A 20,338-nucleotide genomic window follows, 5' to 3' on the forward strand; every position below is an offset into this window, starting at 1 on the left:
TCTGACAGGAAAGATGCCATCTCACTGATCTTCTGGATTGTATCCTCTGTAAAAGTTATGTTCATCCATTTTTATGAATTGGCATAAGTAACATTCATTGGCTTCTTTGAAATAGGCTTAATAATTCTCTTTAGAGACATTTTGTCTAAAACTATTTTTGAAATGGCTTAATTAGCTGGTTTTGCATGCCAAAGAAACAACCAAATTTCCCTGTAAATTGCATTATTCTCATTATGATTCTTCATAACCTTTCACATTGGAAAGTTATCAGATATAAATTAAGTACGGGCATTTTAAGGCTCTGTCACCTACACATAGTTTTTGTTTCACTCTTAATGTTTGCCTACACGCTCTGCTATAAACTACAGGCCAGAATTTGTGTCTTCAACAAAGAAGGTCAGTCTCATAGCCTCATGAAAAGACTGCACTAGATACTTGAAACTGTTGATGCTTTGAAGCAGACTCAGCTACATTTGTTAAGTTATAATTATTTCTCTTGCTTAGACTGAGATGAGATAACAAAGGCATCCAGAAAAGCCAGATGGCCACCCAGGAAGGGCTTCAGGAGGTGAAAGCCGCACAATTACCCCAGCCACCCTGAGTCCTGTTCTCAACTTCACACTTCATTTTGTCTCTGCATCCCAACTCACGGAATGGACTCACACCAATCAATCCCAAAATAATACTGTAAATTTTCAGTAAAGAGCTACATTGAAAATACGTGCATTCGGAAATAAACCTGCCCCACACATGCTTTCCCTGACTTAAGTGGGAGGCCAAACCATGGAGATGTTTTGCCTGCTGAGCAGAGTTGGTGAGTAATGTTCACTCAGGTCAGGATTAGGGTGGGGAAACATTTCTGACTCAGAATTAAGGACCGAGTCAGCATTTTGTCCCTGAACAGTGGTGGTTTATAAGGAAGCAACGCTGAAAATTTAGAATTTCCCTTTCTAATCTCCAAGCTACCCAATCTCCTTCTTAAAATATATTAGCATGCTTGTTGGTTTGTATTCTTTCGTATTACACCTTATTCCAAGATAGGATTAAAGGGAGCTTGCAAAACTATCTGTGATAAATGATAACAAATCAAATTAAGGTTAAGAGAAAAGAGTCAGGATGCAGTTTGATTAATTGATTTTTAGTTGTGAGGATGCCAGAATTGCTATACTTCCCTAAGCCTGAATTTTGGTCCCCAAAACTAGAAACTGTGGGTTCTTTGTGCTCTTCCACTCTGGTGATAGATTAGGAGTTTTAGTTAGCATGTTGTAGTCTTATTCAGAGTAAATTTGTGGTTTTCATTAAGATTTCTAAAATGTTAAAATTAACTTAGAGACGTCCAAGTTTACATTCTTACATCTAGGAACAATCTTGAAAGAATAGCCAACAATGGCCTTAAACAAAAATAAATGAACAAAGCTTACATTAAGAAAGTAGACACAGGTGCCCCTCAATCTGCAAATCAGATATTTTCCTACACAAACATCATACCATGGGAGAGAAATAAGCTAACATTTTAAGGTATAGGGGCTTGCTTTCTCTTCATGAAACGGTGTCTGGTGCTCTGGTCAGGTAATGATGATAATCAGGGCAACTAGCAGTCTAAGAAGTGGAGCTTTTTTCTTTATGAGAAGCCCATATTCCCCAGTAAGGTCACTAGATGGACAAGCCAGTCCTATGGGCATGATGCTCCTAAAGGCAGGTTACAGAGCCAAGAAAAGGCATCACTCACCAAGGAGAAACTGTCTTTTCTGTACTTTCTTGAGATCAGAGACCAAGTTCACTTGAGTCAGCAGACCCCGGTGTAGAAGTTAGCTTTTTGTGAAGTGCAAATAAGATTGATTAGCACAGGGTAAGATTTGGTGAAAGAGAGAAGGGAGGAAAGGAGAGCAAGGAGGAGGAAGGGAGGGACTGCAAAACAAAGCACTAGCCCATAGCCAGGAGAGCAACTGAGATGAGCTCAGGGGAAAGAAAGAGTCCTGGACTGAGAGAGGCCCTTCTGACAGGCTCCTGCGTGCCCATGCTCCTGGCCAGTTTCTTTATTACCTTCTCCAGTATAGAGTTGCCTTGGTCTAGCTGGCAAGGTAAAATGATTGAGGTTCATTCTGCCTTCAAAGATGAGAGCTGTAGAAATAAGAAAAGAAAAAGTACTTATAATCTGTGGTGAGACATATGCAGATGTTACTGAATTAATATTAATCTTCTTAAGTGAGATCATGGTAATGTTATGTAGGAGAATGTCCTTATTCTTAGAGATGCATGCCAATGTATTTAAAAGTGAACTGACATGATGTCTGCAACAACTTACTTTCAAATGGCTCAGGAAAAAGAAGGAAGTGTGCACGTGGCAAAATATTAACAATTGGTGACTTAGGTAGAAAGTATGTATGAGGTCTGATCAAAAAATACGGTGAATATTTAAATTTAAAAAAATTATTACAGGAAAACATACATTGCCATTCATCCCCCTCACTTCAAACACACTTATCCCATCGTTCTTGCCACTTTCTGAAGCAGTTCTAGAAGTCCTTTCTCGTGAGTGTCTTTATTTCATCCTCCATCCATGACAACACTCTGTGTCTCACGTCACTTCTGGTACGACAATTTCTGTCACATAAAAACAAGATGAGTGTGTTCTCATCTACTTTATTTACCAGATATGGGACTGTGTGACTTCTGGCTCTTTCCTAAAGTCAAAATGACCATGAAAGGAAAACATTTTGAATCAATTTAGGACATCGAAGCAGCCATGGCAGTGCAACTAAAGACACTCATGAAAGAGGACTTCCAGAACTCCTTCAGAAAGTGGCAAGAATGGCAGGATAAGTGTGTTTGAAGTGAGGGGAAGTATTTTGAGGAGGAGTGATGGCAATGTGTCTTTTACGGTAATAATTTTTTTTATTTAAATATTCACTGTATTTGTTGATCACACCTTGTATACTAGTGTTCATCACACTGTTCTTTCAACTTTTTTATAAGCTTGAAAATTTTCAAAGTAAAAAGTTGAGGACAAAGTAGACATTAAAAATTTCCAAAACATATCAAATCCATAGTAAGTACACCAAACTGGTAACAGTGAGGGAACAAAGGCCCTCTTTTTTTTTTGTTCTATTTTTGTTGCTGTTCTTTATATTGTCCAATTGTTCTACTTTAATATGTATTATTTTATAATCATAAGATTTTAATTTAAAAAATATATATTTGAATATATGTATAGTTGTTCTTTATATTGTCTAATTGTTTTACTTTAATATGTATTGTTTTAGTTTATTTTTTATTTTTTTATTGGGGAATATTGGGGAACAGTGTGTTTTTCCAGGACCCATCAGCTCCAAATCAAGTCATTGTTTTCACTCTAGTTGTGGAGGGCGCAGCTCACTGGTCCATGTGGAAATGGAACTGTCAACCTTGGTGTTATAAGCACTGCACTCCAATCACTGAGCTAACCGGCCACCAAATATGTATTGTTTTATAATCATAAGATTTTAATTTAAAATTTATGTATATATATTTGAGTATATATAGTTGTTCTTTATATTGTCCAATTGTTCTACTTTAATATGTATTGTTTTATAATCATAAGATTTTAATTATATATGTTTGTTTAAAAGGCCACAACAAGGACTCTTTTGCTCCTATGGCCTCTCTCACTATACAAAACACCTCCCTCACCACCCCACAAAGCAAACCCCCTACAAACCGCATTTCTCAACAAGCGCTTCCGTGTTTATCACTAGCCCCATAAACTTCTCCCTGACAAACGTTTTACTCATAAACTACTGCCCACATAAAACATACTCCTTCTAAACTGCTCTCCCAGAACAAATGGCTTTCATCACTAAATGAACCTCTGGGAAAGGCTTCTACCCATAAACCACTTCTTCCTCAAAGTTCCTGTGTAATCCTTCCCCCTCCCATCCTCTCTGAGACACTGCCTCAATTTCCTGGTGAATTCCTCCCAGTAGGCTGCTGCAGATTTCTCAATTGCTGAACTAAGGGTTGCCCTTCCTTCTTGAAAATTGCTGCTGCTTTTGTCTGGGGTCAGTCATAGTTCCCTACTCTCCCTAACCTAGCCACCACCCCACTATCCTTCCTCCAACTCCTCCCCTCATTGAGGTTCTGGGAAGGAAGGAGAACGTTCCCTGTAACATCCTTGAAGTGTATATAACAATTATCATTATCCTGAAGAGACCACTTTGCCACGCAATTTCTTTATTTCCTAGCTCTGCTACCCTCTTATGGACCACTATCAAGTCAAAGCTAAGCACCCAATGTGGACTCACTTCCTTTCATTATCAAGTGTCCTTATCGCACAGCACAGTTGTAACTGAACTATAAGCAAGACTTAGGGTATTTTATCAATATCAATTAAACTTGTCCCATTTAACTTCCATCTTCTCTCCTCCTTCATATCACACTCAAGTCCTAGCTGGTTCCTTTCCATTTAAAAATGTTTTCCATCAAAAAAGTAAAAATAAATGTCCCTTCCCTTGATTCCATATCCGTCCTCCAGCCACCATTTCCTATGTAGCAAAATTTCTCAAGGGGGTTTTTTGTACATGCTGTCTCTAATTCCTTATCTCTCATTTTTTTGGTGTCCATTCCAATCAAAGTACCATCCTTGTTGCTGCACTGAGACAACTTGTGAAGGTCAGCAGGGACTTTCCAAACTTAGCAGCTGTAAAAGCAAACTCTTGATCATCTGTCAAAACTGCTCCTCCCTTAAGGGTCTCATCTCAGGAAACGGCAACTCCATTCACCTCATATGTCAGGCCAAAAACTTAGGAATATTCTCGATTCTTCTTTTTCTCATATCCTATTTCCAAGTCATATCTGCTATACCTTCAAAATATCTCCAGAATCTGACCTCTTCTCACCACCTCTATCACTACCACTGGTCCAAGCCAAAGCCAACTTTCAACCTGGTCTACTGCAGTGGTCTCTTATTTGATCTCCCTACATCCATTTTTGCCTCATATTGTTGATTTTCTACTGTTGATTTTTTGTTTAAGGTAAATCAGTTAAAAATCCTTTCAGTGGCCTCCTTTCATGCTCAAAATAAAATTCAATGTTCTTACCATGACCTACAACACCTGCCCACATCTCCAACCTTATGTCCCGCTATTCCTGTTCCCTCTGCTCTAATAACATTCGTCTTCTTTCTGTTGCTAAATTCCTAAGTTCCTCTCAGAACCTTTATGCTAACTGTACCTTCTGTTTGAACACTCTCCATAATCATTGCATTGCTCACTCCCTCATTTATTCAGGCCTCTGTTCAAATGCTAGCTCCTCAGGACAGCCTTCCCTGACAGCCTGTTTGAAATCACCCACTCCTTTATTACTTTCTTTTTAATTGCCTTACTGAGGTATATTTTACGTATCATAAGACTCACCTGTTTCAAATGGACAATTCAATGATTTTTAGTAACTTTACTCAGTGTTGCAACCATTACTATAGATCAGTTTGGGAACATTTTCACCCCCCCCCCCAATAAGATCCCTTATGCCCCTTTACATTAATCTCCATTTCCACCCTGAGCCCCAGGAAACAAGTAATCTACTTTCTATAAGTTTGCTTCTTCTGGACATTTCATATAAATAGAATCATAAAATACACATTCTTTCATATCTGGATTATTTTACTTAGCATGTTTTTGAAGTTAAGCCATGACATAGCAGGTATCAGTATTTTGTCCCCTTTTGTTGCTGAACAGTATTCCATTGTATGGATATACCTTTGTCTATCCATTCACCAGTTGTTTCCAGTTTGGGGTTCGTATGAGTAATGTTGCCATGAACATTTGTGTGTATGTTTTTGTGTGGATATGTTTCGATTTCTCTTGGTAGATACCTAAAAGTGGAATTGCTGGGTCATATAGAGAGAAACCACCAAACCGTTTTCCATATATTGAGAAACCACCAAACCGTTTTCCAAAGTGGTTACACCATTTTACATTCCCACCAGCAATGGGTGTGGGTTCTTATTCCTCTGTGTCCTTGCCAACATTTGTTAATGATTGTTTTATCTATTATAGACATTACAGTGAGTGAGAAATAGTATCTCATTGTCGTTTTAACTTGCTTTTCTTTCCTCTATTACTCTCCATTCCTTTACTTTGATTATTTTTTCTTAACACTTATTACCATAGCGTTTTTTTTACATTTATATTTATTTGTAGTCTGACTCCGTTAATTTAATGCAAACCTTATAAAGGCAGGAACATTATCATGTTCTTCTCTGTATCCCCAATCTCTAGAACAGTTGTTAAGTAAACAGATAAACACACCTTCCTCATGTGTTCATTTCTCTTTGCTCAGCAGCCTAGAAATATACACTTGACAGGTGCCTTATCTGAGACATTGAAAAGCTTCAAGCTCCTCAAGGTTTCATAGGCAGACAAGAGTTTACAAGTTGATAATTTTGGTTTTTGCATTGTATATGTATACACACACACAAACACACAAAACATCAGCATTTCTATTTAAGTCTTAATATATATGATTATCAAAAGGACAAAGTTCAAAATAAATGGAGAAAAATGGACAGAAATAATTGCAATGCAAGGTTGTCAAGTAAATGTTATGGCAATCTGAGTGGACACTATATTGAAAAATGTAAATATTAGATACAGATTGATGGCAACACCTGACATAGACATCACCTGAATAAATCAAACAGGGCTGTTTGTCTGAAAAGGACAGAATAAGGTCAGTTCACTCAGAGAGATGAACAAATTTTCCAATTCACACTGAATTACAAACATTTTGACTCCAACACCTGCATTGTTACTGAAAACTCTAAGTAAGTGACAGCCATATTAGACTCCATGCAAATATAACAGTGTCTCTCAGTCTACCCTAGTTGTACTCATAAGCAAGTACAGAGCCCCTCCTTGAGCAGAAGCACCTCATATGTCTAAGGGTTATACAATGCACAATACTACTGCAGTATACAGTTGGATTCTGTTAGGCACCTCTTTTATTCTGTCCAGGTTAGTATATTCTGGTCTGAGAACATTACTAAACCCAGTATTGTGGAAACATAACAAAGATCAGTTTCCTAGATCCTTGGGAGTCCTGCTAACAAGTCCTTACACCAGCCATAGAGTAATCCTAAAGTGAAGTGTCAGTAGATAGAAAATATTTTGGAAGCTGGACATCCAGAAAGAATGGAAGATTTAGGGAAAGGAAAAAAAAAAGGAAGATTGGCAGAAAATTACTATTACCACAATCCCATCTTTGCTTTTTGTGTCTTTAAATGAATGGTTTTTATACATTTGTGAGGAAGGAGGTAGAGTTGGTGGAGTGAGCATCCAAGGAAACCTAATAACTTTCTCCTATCCCTGAAAATTCAGACACACACATACTCTTGCATTTCAGGGGCTTCACAGGATCCATGAAGCCCCTGAACATCCTATCTATGGATGTCCAGAGTGAGAACCATCCCACCTCCAAAACAAACATACCTAAAACAACCACTGTGCCAAATATCAACTTTATCCCCTATGGAAATTAAATTATTTTCATACTTTGATAGATTTGGTGGGATACTAACAATGGTGGTAGCTATATGTTATTATTATTTGGGGGAGGGGGAGGCGGAGCAGCGGGGATTAATACTGTAAACTTGAATTGACCTTAGACAACCTTTGATGGGTAAAAAGGACACTTGATAGAACTAGAACAGGTTGGGCCACATGTAAAGTAGTATTATATTCCTACTACTCTTTTATTATAAAATTATAGCAGGAGCTCAGGTAGAAACAGTTCAAAATAAAACAGGGAAAGGAAAGACGAAGGTTGAAATCAAGTAGCTGACAAGAAAATGGCACAAAAAACATGAATAACAGAAGCAGAGAAAGAGAACAAGAAGAAAAAAGACTGGCAAGCACAATAAAGTAAGCTTCCTAAAATGAAAAACTCAGACGGGAAGTGAAAATGAAAGCCAGATGGAACAGTGCGGGTTCTTTGACCTAAAACAAGAGAATAAAAGCAGATTAATCCCAAACAATATCGAATCAAATTTAGTCCAAAATTTCAAATGTGGCAAAATAAAAGTTACAGACAGCAAATTTTTCCTTTTTATTAAAATCCAAATTTACAATGACAGAAAAACCAGGCAGTTAGCCAATGTTTGTTCAAAGGTGTCTCTTAGAAACAAAAAATAATAATGAAAAGCAGAGGCCTATTTACAAGAAAAAAGGCAATGCAAATCTAAGCCAAATAAATTTAGACAGAAAGCAAAGCACAGAATGAACGGTTCTATTCTCCCCATCTTGCTTTAAAGAGGGCAGCAAGTAACATGATCTCTGTCTCTATTTCTATTAGTAATCAACAAACAAAATAGGAATTGGCTAAAAAATATTTGAAGACCATGTTCTTCCTTTGCTTCTGAAAAATCTGAGGTGACAGACATGTATCCATATATCCTGGAAAGCATTGATCTAATTCATCAAGAAAGCACACTAATTTATTGATGTGAAAAGATTTCTAAGATATATCAAGATAAAATAAAATAGCAAGATGCAGAACAGTACATATAACATGATAACTTCTATGTATAATAATCAGAAGAGAAAAAAATAATATGTACTTTTATTTGTTTATATATTTTTAAATCCTGTAAGAATACACCAGAAACTAATGAAACTGGTTACCAGTGTGGTGGGGAAGAAAAGGCAAATGGAAGACAGGATGAAGGCAAAATTTCTCACTGTATACATTTAATGTTGCTTAATTTTTTAGCAATGTGATTATATCACCTATTCAAAATTTTATCTAAACAAAGAGAAAACTACTAATTTGACTTAAATATACATTTTCATTTCTAAATTCTTTCACTTTTGACTTTACATTTTATTTTATAAAAGCATATTCTTTTAAACACTACAAAAGACCTCAACCTGGTTAACAAATAAGTACTTGCCATCAATTATGCTATTCTATACAGCTATTTGGGGGTGAAAGTAATTCTACCATCAAAACAAGCCTTCCTACTTCTAGTTAAACTTCAATCCATCAAAACACTACCATGTGATTTTCACCTATCAGTCCTTAGTTTAAAAGCCTTCGATGGCTGGCCATCTGGCCTCGAGAATAAGATTCGTACTCCTCAGCCTGGAATCAGAGCCCAAAACAATCTGGTCCCTCTGCACCTTACCTCCCACTGCTCCCATTCATGATTTCTTCAATTTAACCATTTCAATCTTTAAATGATTAAACATTTCCCAAATTTGCCTGCATGTAGTGTCTTCTGCCCCTTCCTCTTCACTTCTCTTTCCTGTAAAACTTAACTCAAGTCTCACCAATCCCTTTCCCTCTCCCCATCCCATGTTGGTTTCCTCCTCTGAATTCCTATAGTACGAGCCATCATTGGCCCTTAAGCATATGTGATTTTTCACACATTATTGTAGTCCTTTTCCAAAAAGTTAGTCCCTCTTACAGTTGAGTGGAGAAAGCTGATTCTAAACAATGACAATATAACATATAAAAAGATTAAAAGTAGGCATAGAGGGCACAACTAATTCAGCCTTGTTTTTCCTTTTATGCATATATCCTGTCTCCCGTCTAGATTGCAAGCATTTTGTCTTATTACCAATTTATGGTATAGTTTTTAGGACAGTGTTCCATTCGAAGTACATGATTAATAAACATTATTGATGTTAATAGAGATGACCGTGACAGGGTCAGGGAAGAAAGCCTAACTTGATGGACACCTATCAAGATAGGTTTTGACACCTATCATGAGATTCAGGAAAAACAATCCATTTTGCAGGCATTCCGCAGGCCCCTGTGAAGAAGAGTGTCATCACAGTCCCCTCTGGAGAACTAGCCTTCTCTAGGTGGCCCTCCCAGACCTATCTCCCTGGACTTTGTGATTTTCTTCTCAGGCTCACCTAAACTGATATTCAGTTTAGGCTGGGTTGTTTGGCACTTTGAAATTGGACGTATTTGACAAACAAAATGTGGTGTATCCATACACGGGAATATTATTTGGTCATACAAAGGAAGTATTGATACATGCTACATCTTGGATGAAACTTGAAGACATATGCTAAGTGAAAGAAACCAGTAACAAAAGTCCACATGATTCCGTGTATTTTTCCATTCATATGAAAGTCCAAAATAATTCAATCTATAGAGACAGAAAGTAGATTAGTGGTTGGTTGGGCTGTTGGGGGAAGTAGAATGACAGCTAAAAGGTACAAGATTTCCTTTTAAAGTGATGAAAATGTTCTAAAGTTGATTGTGATGGTGATTGCCCTTATCTGTGAATATACTCAAAACCATTGAATTACACACTTTAAATGTGTACATTTTATTATATGTGAACTGTATCTCAGTAAAGCTGTTTTTTGGTTTTTTTTTCTTTCTTTATAGTATAGTAAAGCTGTTTTTAAAAAGAAATTGCAGACACTTACTGTGTTCATGTTTTTTAGCCACACACCATACGCCCTCAAACCTAGGATTCTAGTGAATTAACTTTGAATTAATACTTATCACCTATAATTAAATGACTATTACTTACCCATAGATACTTTCCTTGTTACACCTCTTGGTTTGTATTATAAAGAATGTACAATTTTGTTTCGTCACCATGGGGGTATATTTAATGCTCTAATATGAATATAGTAATCTATACACTTGATATATGTATATACACATAAAGTAGGTAAGTCCTACGTTTTCTACTTTAATTTAGAACCAAGGAATTAGACTACCGTAGTAGAACATCAAATGCATAATCTCCATGAAGCTACTTGTAGTGTTCTATCATGAAACTCAACACCCTTTGCAAAGTAAATGTGCAAACCCATTTACTAAATCTAAAAATGCCCTTAAATATTCAAGTCCCTGTCCGATGTTTCTCAGGTGGCACCATTCTGATTCCTGATCCATCTCACCAAGAGACAACTTGGGGGGTAAGAAATCTAGGCACCAAATGCAGTCCTCCTTTGACCTCCAAATACCTGTCTGCCCGTGTCTCATTAGAGCCCTTCATGTCCTCTGTTCTGGTCACAACTGTTGTAACAATGACCCATGAATATGCCTAGTACTTTTCATAGATCTGTGCTTTTCTCGCCCTGATATGAAAATCTCTCTCTCCCTTCCATCCTTTAAGGCCAAGCTCAAAGTTTTCTATAAAACTTTACCTAAACAACCAATCCTCACGGTCCATGTAAACAATCAGTTCGTCCTTTGGGCTCCCATCACATGTGACTTGTACCTATTTTATACCGCATTATATAATAGATAATGGTTTTACAAATGTATCTCTCTTAAGATTGCAGGGTACTTGAAAAAATACCATTTTTAGACTCTCAGTTCAACATTATTATCTTAGGCAAAGTGTTATACAGACATTCAATAACTTGATTAAAAAGAAATGTCTATAAGCTATCTCATTAGATGAACAAGTTATAGTTGCGTATATATCTAAAAGATGTACAGCACTTTCCTCTACACCAGCTCTCTGAGAGACAAATGACAGGTGTTACAGACTGCCTAAAAGGCCAGGTAGGGGTTTAGAGCTGGGTGGAGGTACAAGAACTGATGAAAGGAAGAGTGGTGACAGGACCATTCTAGGATGCTTTTTCTTTGTGGTGGGCTCAGCTAACGTAGGTCAGTTATCAAGGATGATTTGAAAGATTTCAAAAACTTTCCGTGCAAAATGCCTCTTCCGTATCATACTACTAATAATTGGAATGTCACCTCTACTAGAGGCTCATCCAGTACTACCCTTTCTACAAAGGAAAATAGGCATGGGAGGGTACTGTGGTTTTCAAACACACCAGCCTGCTGAATGCAAGTTGAGCCCAAATAGTGCAGAGAGCCAAAAAAGGGCCATGCTGGCTGCTGCATCACAGGGAAGTTCTGACCAAGCAAAAGTGAAAGATTAGAACCAGAACAGAAGCAACAGGGGGAAAGGAAGTGCTCCAAGAGAAGAAGCTTGAGTAGGAGCCAATTACACAGGTTGCCTGGGGTTGGCAGGACTCTAATCAGCAGTGAAGTGGCTGGCAGCAGATAAAGGGGTATTTGCCACTGCACTGTCAGAATGGAGTAAAGGAGAGTATAAGTTCTGACAATTAAGTTCAAGAACTTGTTGCAATGATGTTGCTAACTTTTTTTTGGTATCAGAGGGATTATTCATTATGAATTTGAACCAAATAGAGAAACAGTTAACTAAGTTTACTATTTAGAAGTGCTAAAATGACTGCATGAAAAAGTTAGACAAGCTGAATTTTTCACCAACAATTCATGGCTCTTGCATCACAATACACCGGCTCACCCAGCACTGTCTGTGAGGGAGTTTTTAGCTAGTAAACACATAACTGTACTGGAACACACTCCCTACTCAACTGATCTGGACCACAATGACTTCTTTCCTTACCTGAAGAAAAAGGAAATATGGAAAGGAAGACATTTTAATGACATTAAGGGCCTCAGGGTACTATGATGACAACTCTGATGGTCATTCCAGAAAGAGTTCCCAAATTGCTTTGAAGAGTGGATTAGGCACAGACGTCGGTGCATAGCTTCCCAAGGAGAGTACTTAGAAGGTGACCATAGTGATATTCAGCAATGAGGTATGTAGCACTTTTTCTAGGATGAGTTCGCGAATTTAATTGTCCAACCTCGTATAGTTGCCATCAATTATGGAAGATGTTAGAGTAGTGGAGAGAGGGAATGAAGAAGAAATATAATTAGGGCTCAAGAAGGAACTAGCAACAATGGAATAGAAGGAACAGAAATGAAGATCCATGGACTACTTCAGATATTCAGGAGAGAGTAGACAGGGAGCGAAATCAGAAGGCAAGGAACAAAGAAAGACAAGACTGGTCTGAGGGAAGGAGCCATCATGTGCCTGAAGTTAGCCCTTCCTTCCTTATCGTCTTGTAACATCTGTACCTTTTCTTCATTCTTTCCTGCATTCACACATGACCTCATCTCAGTTCTTAGATATTTGTCTGGGAAGCAGATAGTCACACAAGACTATGGTCTCGCAGTCTTTCATGCCAATCACGGCTTATAACCCGGCCTTCACCCAAATAGTAAAAAAATGAAGAAATTATTTCATCTTTCTCTTTATTCTAAAAATACAAGTATGATAATATCAAAGTACAAGAAATATTACGGTGGTCCTTGTGTGGTTACTCATACTTTGGGAAGGCTGAACTGAACCGCCCGGAATGTGAGAGTATTATCTCAAAAAGCTAGCAGAAACTACTAATGTGTCAAGTTCAAAAGCAAACATGAAATCCTGTGAATATCATGGATGTGTAGTAGGTCTTGGTTTGGGCTCCGGCTCTTGTGAAAGAACGGCGGTGGAAACTGTTTTGAGAAGACAATTGAGCAAGAGGACTCAGCACCAGAAAAGTGTAGTGGGAGAAGTGGGTGGAAAGGGAAGAACAGGAATTTTCCTCTTTTCTGCTACTAGCTTAGGGCAGAGGCACATGACCCCAGCAAGGGGCCAAAGTAGACAGCAAGCAGCTGCTTGGATCCCCTAAGGGAGAGGCCAGACCATCCCAGGGCTGGTTAATCAGCGGGGTCAGGAATACTACCCATCAGAATGGAGACAAACTCTTCCAGTTTCTGCGCAGCTTGCTTCCCGGCCTCTAGTACTTCCAAGTGGTTGGCTTTCTCTCGGCTTTCATAATCCGTGACAACCTTGTTAGTGATGAGGGAGAAGCCAAAGACTCGAAGTCCACAGTGCCTTGCCACTATAACTTCTGGTACTGTACTCATGCCTGGTGGGGAGAAAGAGGAAACCAAGGGTCAGCATCCTCAAATGGCTCTTTTCCTCACCCCTTAGCCCAACCGCTATTCATCACCTCGTTGACAATTTGGCATCTCAAAAACCAACCAAAGAAGCAGATAAATTAGTGTAGAGCTTAGATTGTTCTATATTGTTTAAAAGAGTAGGGCTTCAGCGGACCTAACACATTTCTTATAAATATTACCATTGTAATGCTTTATTTCCGTATCTGATTGTGCTAATTTTGAAGTCAGTTCTAATGATGTAGTTCCATTTCCAGCCAGAGGTACAGAAGGTGGCTATGAGGTTTGGTAGAATAATCCTTTGATTGTTATCAAATGACGGATAGGACATCAGCAGGACACCTGTTAAAGTCCTTCATGCTACAACACACCAAACCTCACCACCGTGATATCTTTCTAGAAATAAGTTTAATTTAGTCTTCCCTTATGTCCGATCCTCTCTCAATGCACTATCACATCGGGTATCTTTTACTCCTTCCATCTCTGTTTTACCAGATCCCTCCCGCTTCAAGCCTCCCTCTGGCAGATCCCCCTGCTCACCGACAGCATCTGCACCCAGCATTTTCAGCATACGACACTCTGCCACAGTCTCAAAGTTGGGGCCTGCCAACACAACGTAGGTGCCTTCCTGTAGCTCTCGCTGCTCCTTCATTTGTTTCCAGACACTGTGAGCCTTCTCCCTCATCTCCCGGTCGTAGGCGTCAGACATGGCAGGAAAACGAACTCCAAACCTAGGTCACAGGTTGGCTTATCTCAGATGAATCGAATACAATGAGCCCACTCCTAACTCCGAAACAAGCCTTAAACTCCCCCCATCTATAAACACAGGAGCGAAACACGTTACCTCTCATCATTGGGCCCTATGAGAGCATTCTCACCCCCAAAACCAGGTAGGTTGATGTGATCGCGGATCAACATGATGTCTCCAACCTCAAACTTGGGGTTGAGCCCTCCAGCTGCATTGGTGACCACCAGGGTGTGCACACCGAGAAGGTGGAAAACCCTCACTGGGAAGGTCACCTTAGAAGCAAACGACGAAAGATCAGAAAGTGTTCTTTGAAATTTCACCAGCCCACCACGCAGATATGCATGATCTACATCATGAAAGGAGGGGACCAAAAATCGACATAGCCCAGGTAGTTCACCAATAAAGTAGGAGAGCTCACCGCCCCCTCCCCTTCTTCCACATGCAACCAGGCTTATGGCCCTATTTACCTTCCAGAGTGGGTAGCCTTCATACATGTGGAACCGGCCCTGCATCATCACACAGGCTTTGCCATTCAGGACCCCAAACACCAGTCGACCAGCGTGACCTGGCACTGAATACAAAGAAAGAAAAGGAAATGAATGGCGTGATGTTTCATATAACACAAACCCATTGAGAACCTACTGAGAGCCAGCTCACTATGCTTAACGTGTGAGGGTGTCATTAGGCAAAAGAAGACATTATTATCTCCACTTTCAGAAAGTTTAAGTCTGGTGGATACAGAAATTAATCATAAACTTTCAAGTAAGTGTATAAGTACATCCTGAGATTAGAGTGATGGGGGTAAAGATATTAAAAGTGAACATGTATCAAAGGAAGGAAGGAAAGGCTTTCTAAAGTCATTTCAAATGAATGAGAGGCCATACTGCAAGAGCTTAAAGGAAAAAAATTTGGAGTGAGTGAGTACTAATGAATGCATAATTATAGACCCTTTTGCAGACTTTCCAAAATTCTCAAAATGTGTATTCTTATCTATTACCCTAACTAAACTGTATGTGTTCTCACTCCCGAAAGGGAGTTCATGGTCTATTCTGCTTTCTAAAGAGGCTGCTGAACAAGGGAAAGGGGCTGGGTTTGAAGCCATACAAGGCTCATTCAGTATGACCCACATACAGTCCAGTGGGATTACATGCCCGAAATGGGGCATGCAGGGGCATGGGAGTGCAAAGGTGACTCCCCTGCAGACATTAACCATCATTACCATTTCCCTTCTCTGGTATTTCTCCTCTAACGGACATGGCCAACCTAGCCTGCAATGAATGGATGCTCTGGGAAAGGGACCAAGAGGAATAGTTGAGAGATACTCAGAGATGGAGGAGTTTATTTAAAATAAAAAATTACCAGTAATAGAGCCGAGGTGACACAGTTTGGAAACCTAAATAGATTACAAATAATAAGTTGATACAGCTTAAAAAGATTAATTTGCTATCACTTAGTGTAGCGCCCTTCTCATCGGGGCTACAAGTGCAAGTGGAGCTGATATCACTGCTATCTCTTAGAAAATTTGGCTCTCCCTCTCTCTTTTTAGTATTTCCTTCTCCATTCCCTATTCCACCTCCCTGCTCTGGCCTCCCAGTCTTGCTGCGAAGAAAATAAAAACGGCAAGAAGTCATAACACTCCAGGGAAAAGAGGAAGCAAGGTAGAAGTCCAAAGATGTATAAAGTTAACCAAAGTAAGTTTATTATCTGAGAAATTAATAAGTAATCCAAATAAACTACTCTTGCCCTTTGCTTGCCCCTGTGTCACTGGCCCTTTTCCAAACTTTAGCTGTAGAGCTTTCCAGCTGCTATTGGGATGCTGGATACATCATCCTCAGAGCTCCACTGTGCCTAGGGGTATCTGCCCTTTGCCCGCTCCGAAGGGTCAGTGTATCAGGTTTGTGTATTCGTGCATTATCTGCAAGAACATGGTAGTCTGTATGTTCATTTGTTGCTGTGCACTAGCGTGGGCCTTATCCTAGAATGGAGCTAGAGCAGGGGAGACTGGAAAAGGCAGGAGGACGCAGGTCAGGGGAGGCCCGACTTTGTCATGGGAGGTTACAGGCATTGCTTTTTCCATTTAAGCTGCAGAGTCATAGTAATGAGATGGGTGGTGTGAGTGTGTAGTGACCCTGGTGTGTATGGGGGAGGCATTATAGAGGTTTAAGGAGCCCTGAGTACTAAAGCATAAGAAATATGACATCGAATAATACCACTGAGGCACACAGGCCCTGTCTATCACTAAATTCTAGAAGGGGAATTTCCTTCTCAAGTCATTCTGGTTGGCGCTGGTCTTTTCCCTCTCCTATGACAGTTGTCTTTAGTCCTGTGCTATAGAGGATAACCAGGTCTGGGCATAGAAGCACTGCCCTCCCATCAGAATCCCATCAGTATCCCTCAGTCCCAGCCCTCTCCCTTCCTGCCAGTACCTGTACTTTGGGGAAAGTTTGGTATCTCACTGTAGTCAAAGGCCTGCGTCTGAGTTAATTTATTAGTCAGGCCTCCTAACCCAGAACCACAGATCACTGCCACTTGAGGTCGGTGCTTGGTGTGGGACAGGAGCCACTCTGCAGTGTTCTTACAATCTTCATATGTGAATCTAGGAAAAAGAACAGTCACAGGGAGTCTTGCTCCCATCCCAAGGGCATCATAGAATAATGACACTTAGTGCAGACAGGCTGGTAGGTATTCCGAGGTGGCAGGGGATGGAGAAGCTGGCCAACGACCTGCCCCAGAGGGGAGGTTCCTTTCTCTCAGGAGAGGCCACACTAAGCTCACCCACTGACTCACCCACCGACCCACGCACTCCTCTTTCTGAATCAGACCCATTGAAAGTCTGATATGAAATTCTTTCCAGCTATCCCAAAACATCACCGACAAGGCCTTTATACCTATGGATTGATATTAAACTGAGAACCTTCTTCCCCAAAATATTTTTTCCAGAGCCTGACAAAGTTAATGACGTCTATGTTTCCACCAGCAGCCCAAACTCATTCTGCTACCACTGTCAGGGTTGATGGCTGTCCTTATGACAAAGATTTAGAGAGGAAGGGACCGCAGAGTCTACATAAGTACAGTCGAAATAATCAAATCAAAGAAAGTAAAGAGACCCCCTATCTTATAGGCTTGGTTTAAAAATTATTTAAAACTTGTTGCTAATAAGTTGAGAAGTCCTATGACTCCACAAATCATGGTTCATTTAGCCCCACAGCTCTTGAATCTTTCTTTCACTTTCCCCTCTGCTGTGTTCTCCCTGCCTTCTCCCATCTTCCCTGCTCTTCAAAGTTCTTTGCCCTTCAGAGACCTAAGGATATGCACATACCCAGAACCTATATATCCCCAAAAAGAAACCTAGAATTTTTCTCACAAGTCCAGACCAAGTATCTCAAACTCATCAGAAAAGACCGAAGATTGAAGTGGGAAAAAATTGAGAACTGCAACTGGAGTTGTGACAGAGCTGAACACAACTACCCAGCTTCCAGAGGAAATCCTTTCTTTCAAAAGCAGATACTTTGAAACCAGATGACTCTACAATACAGTGGGCTACTCTCAGGAAAATAGCTGGGTAAGGGACAAGGGTGGGGGCTACAGAGATGGGGCCACGGGCTATGGAGAAGAGAAGCCACAAAGTGGAAAGTAAAGTTAATCAAATAGCATCCCCAAAGACGTACAAAGGAAATGAAAGCAGTGTGAAACCTTGGACACCTAGCATATCTAGCCACAGCTCTTATGGCCATCAGTCCCAGGGGAACACCCTGAATCCCTGGGCATGCAAAAGCCAGTGATCCCCACATAGGACACATGGAGTGCCATATCCTGGACCAACGCAGAGAGAAGGGTTTTCAAAGCTGTGAGGTGGGAGCGGGGAGGGGGATGAATGGCCACGATCTGTTGCTCAGTTCACTGAATAAGGATTGCCTTTTCTTCTTGGACACTCCAGCCCAAGTTTATTGGACCTCCAATTTGGAGGGGAGAGGTGTTGCCCCGGACGTGAGCTACCTCTTCTCTGAAGGAGGGACTCTAGATATGGGCACCAAAGTACCTCAGGGCTTTACCAAGACTCTAGAATGGGAATCTGTGAAGAGCTATGGGGTGGGAAGACCCTGTGTGTGTGTTGGCGGGGGGGGGGGGGTATGTCTCCCTCTACACGCACCTCAAACACGCCCGCGCGAACATACAAACATACCGGTTCCTTTTTCGAGTAGACTACACTGTCCTATCCCGTCCCTGTCCTGCTCCGGTGGCGCCACCCCAACTGGATTCCCACTTGCGCCCCTGCCGGCGCTGACCGCCCATTGCTGTGCCGTCTTGTCCCAGACACCGGGCTCCGCGCCAGGCCTTTCTGCATCTTCAGGGCACTCGCTCGCTCTCCCGCCCAGAATGCCAGGTTTCCAGGGCTCGGTGACAGCCATTTCCGCTCCCCAGGGGCCTCCGGGATTCCCCAACCCAGGAGGCCGCCTCACCGGTTCTCCATGGTCCCGCGGACGCCCTCTCGATGAGCCGGCCCTTCTCCGCGAGGTTCTGCTCGGATGACTTGAGCTGCTGTCGCCGAGGCTGGTCCGCACCGTTAGAGCGCTATTTGACGAGTGCTGTGTCTTTCCCCGGGAGTTCCCAGCCAATGGTAGCCGAGCACGCGGGCCCGCCCCATCTCCACAGTGACACACCCCTTTCCAATCGCGGGAGGCTGGGCTCTAAACCCAATCTGAGTTCTTGGCAGCGCCGGATCTTTCCCGTATCCCACACACCAAACCCGACGCAGGGATGGGTAAGGAGGGCATCCAGCATTTCTTCCCTGTACCCATTCCCGTCCACAGATCCCGGTTTTCAGCAAGGAAGCCTATGTGGGAAGAGGACTAGAAGTGGGAGGGAACCGCCCCCATCTCCACCCATCTGTCTGCAACCCCGTTTCCGGGTTGTGTGTGCAGCAAACCCTGAGGTTTAAAAAGAGAAAATATTAAACCTTAGATCGTGCAACCCCAGAATAAAATTAAGCCTGTGTCTGAGTTGTTTCCTGGACAAAGGAAACAGGGTTGATCCTAGCAACACTCCTGACCTGGAGGTTACAGGACTGGGGAGAACATAACCGGTGTAGATCTAGGCCCAGATGGGGAGAAGAAAACGCTCCGGCCAATAGAATTAGTGGATTCTCCACACAGACAAGGGGTGGGGATGAGACTGGAAAACGCAGACACTCCCTTGGTTTCAAAATAATTCCCGGATCCAAGCAATTCCAGTAACCAGAAGGTCTGCACCCAAGATAAAAATTCCTGGAAACAGAATTACATAATGTGATGTTTTTGTAATAAATAGTTCAGCTATTACCTCTCCCCACTTTTACAAGTTTAACCAGCCTCACAGTAATATCACAAATCAATGGCCCTTACTTAGCTATTGGAATCCTCCACCTGTTTTCATTCTCCTGAACTCCAATTTTCCTGATTGCCATTTTACCCCTTACCATGACCCAACCACCCTTTCCCAACCTGTTTCTATCTCATTTATGTAAGAAATGTTTATTGAGGATCAACTATGTACCAGAAGTGTACTAGTGCGAGGGACATAACAGTAAAGAGAGTGTACATAAAGAAAAAAGTAATATATATAAAGCACGAAAACCAGTGCCAAATAAATGCTTTATTCTATCATCCATATTGTTATTATTGATATTATTATTATTACTATTCTTATTCATCTGTATTTTTAGCAAAGATAACAACAGGGTGAACTAAAGTAAATCTAAGTGATTTTGATAATAAAGACTGTGAACAACTGCAACATCGAAAGCATGATTTTAAGTGATGGGTAAGATCAGTCAGA

At 40.8% G+C, this 20,338-nt stretch overlaps 1 protein-coding gene across 3 annotated transcripts; it reads right to left on the reverse strand.

Moving 5' to 3' along the window:
• Nucleotides 1-8,057: 8,057 nt before the first annotated feature.
• On the reverse strand, nucleotides 8,058-19,585 carry LOC308497450 (purine nucleoside phosphorylase). Of its 3 annotated transcripts, XM_081048219.1 has the most exons (7): nucleotides 18,985-19,585; nucleotides 16,951-17,120; nucleotides 14,992-15,095; nucleotides 14,621-14,796; nucleotides 14,317-14,507; nucleotides 13,560-13,745; nucleotides 8,058-10,132 (listed from the first exon to the last, which is right to left on the reverse strand). In XM_081048219.1, the coding sequence occupies exons 1-7, from the start codon at nucleotides 18,993-18,995 to the stop codon at nucleotides 10,128-10,130; spliced, it is 843 nt and encodes a 280-aa protein (XP_080904345.1). In that variant the 5' UTR covers nucleotides 18,996-19,585; the 3' UTR covers nucleotides 8,058-10,127. The 3 variants fall into 3 exon arrangements, with proteins under 3 accessions (XP_080904345.1, XP_080904344.1, XP_080904343.1); XM_081048218.1 differs by lacking the exon at nucleotides 8,058-10,132 and having other exon boundaries at nucleotides 10,374-13,745; XM_081048217.1 differs by lacking the exons at nucleotides 8,058-10,132; nucleotides 16,951-17,120 and having other exon boundaries at nucleotides 10,380-13,745; nucleotides 18,708-19,405.
• Between the last annotated feature and the right edge of the window lie 753 nt (nucleotides 19,586-20,338).

This window comes from Rhinolophus hipposideros (assembly GCF_964194185.1).
Source record: "Rhinolophus hipposideros genome assembly, chromosome: 5".
NCBI lineage: Eukaryota > Metazoa > Chordata > Mammalia > Chiroptera > Rhinolophidae > Rhinolophus > Rhinolophus hipposideros.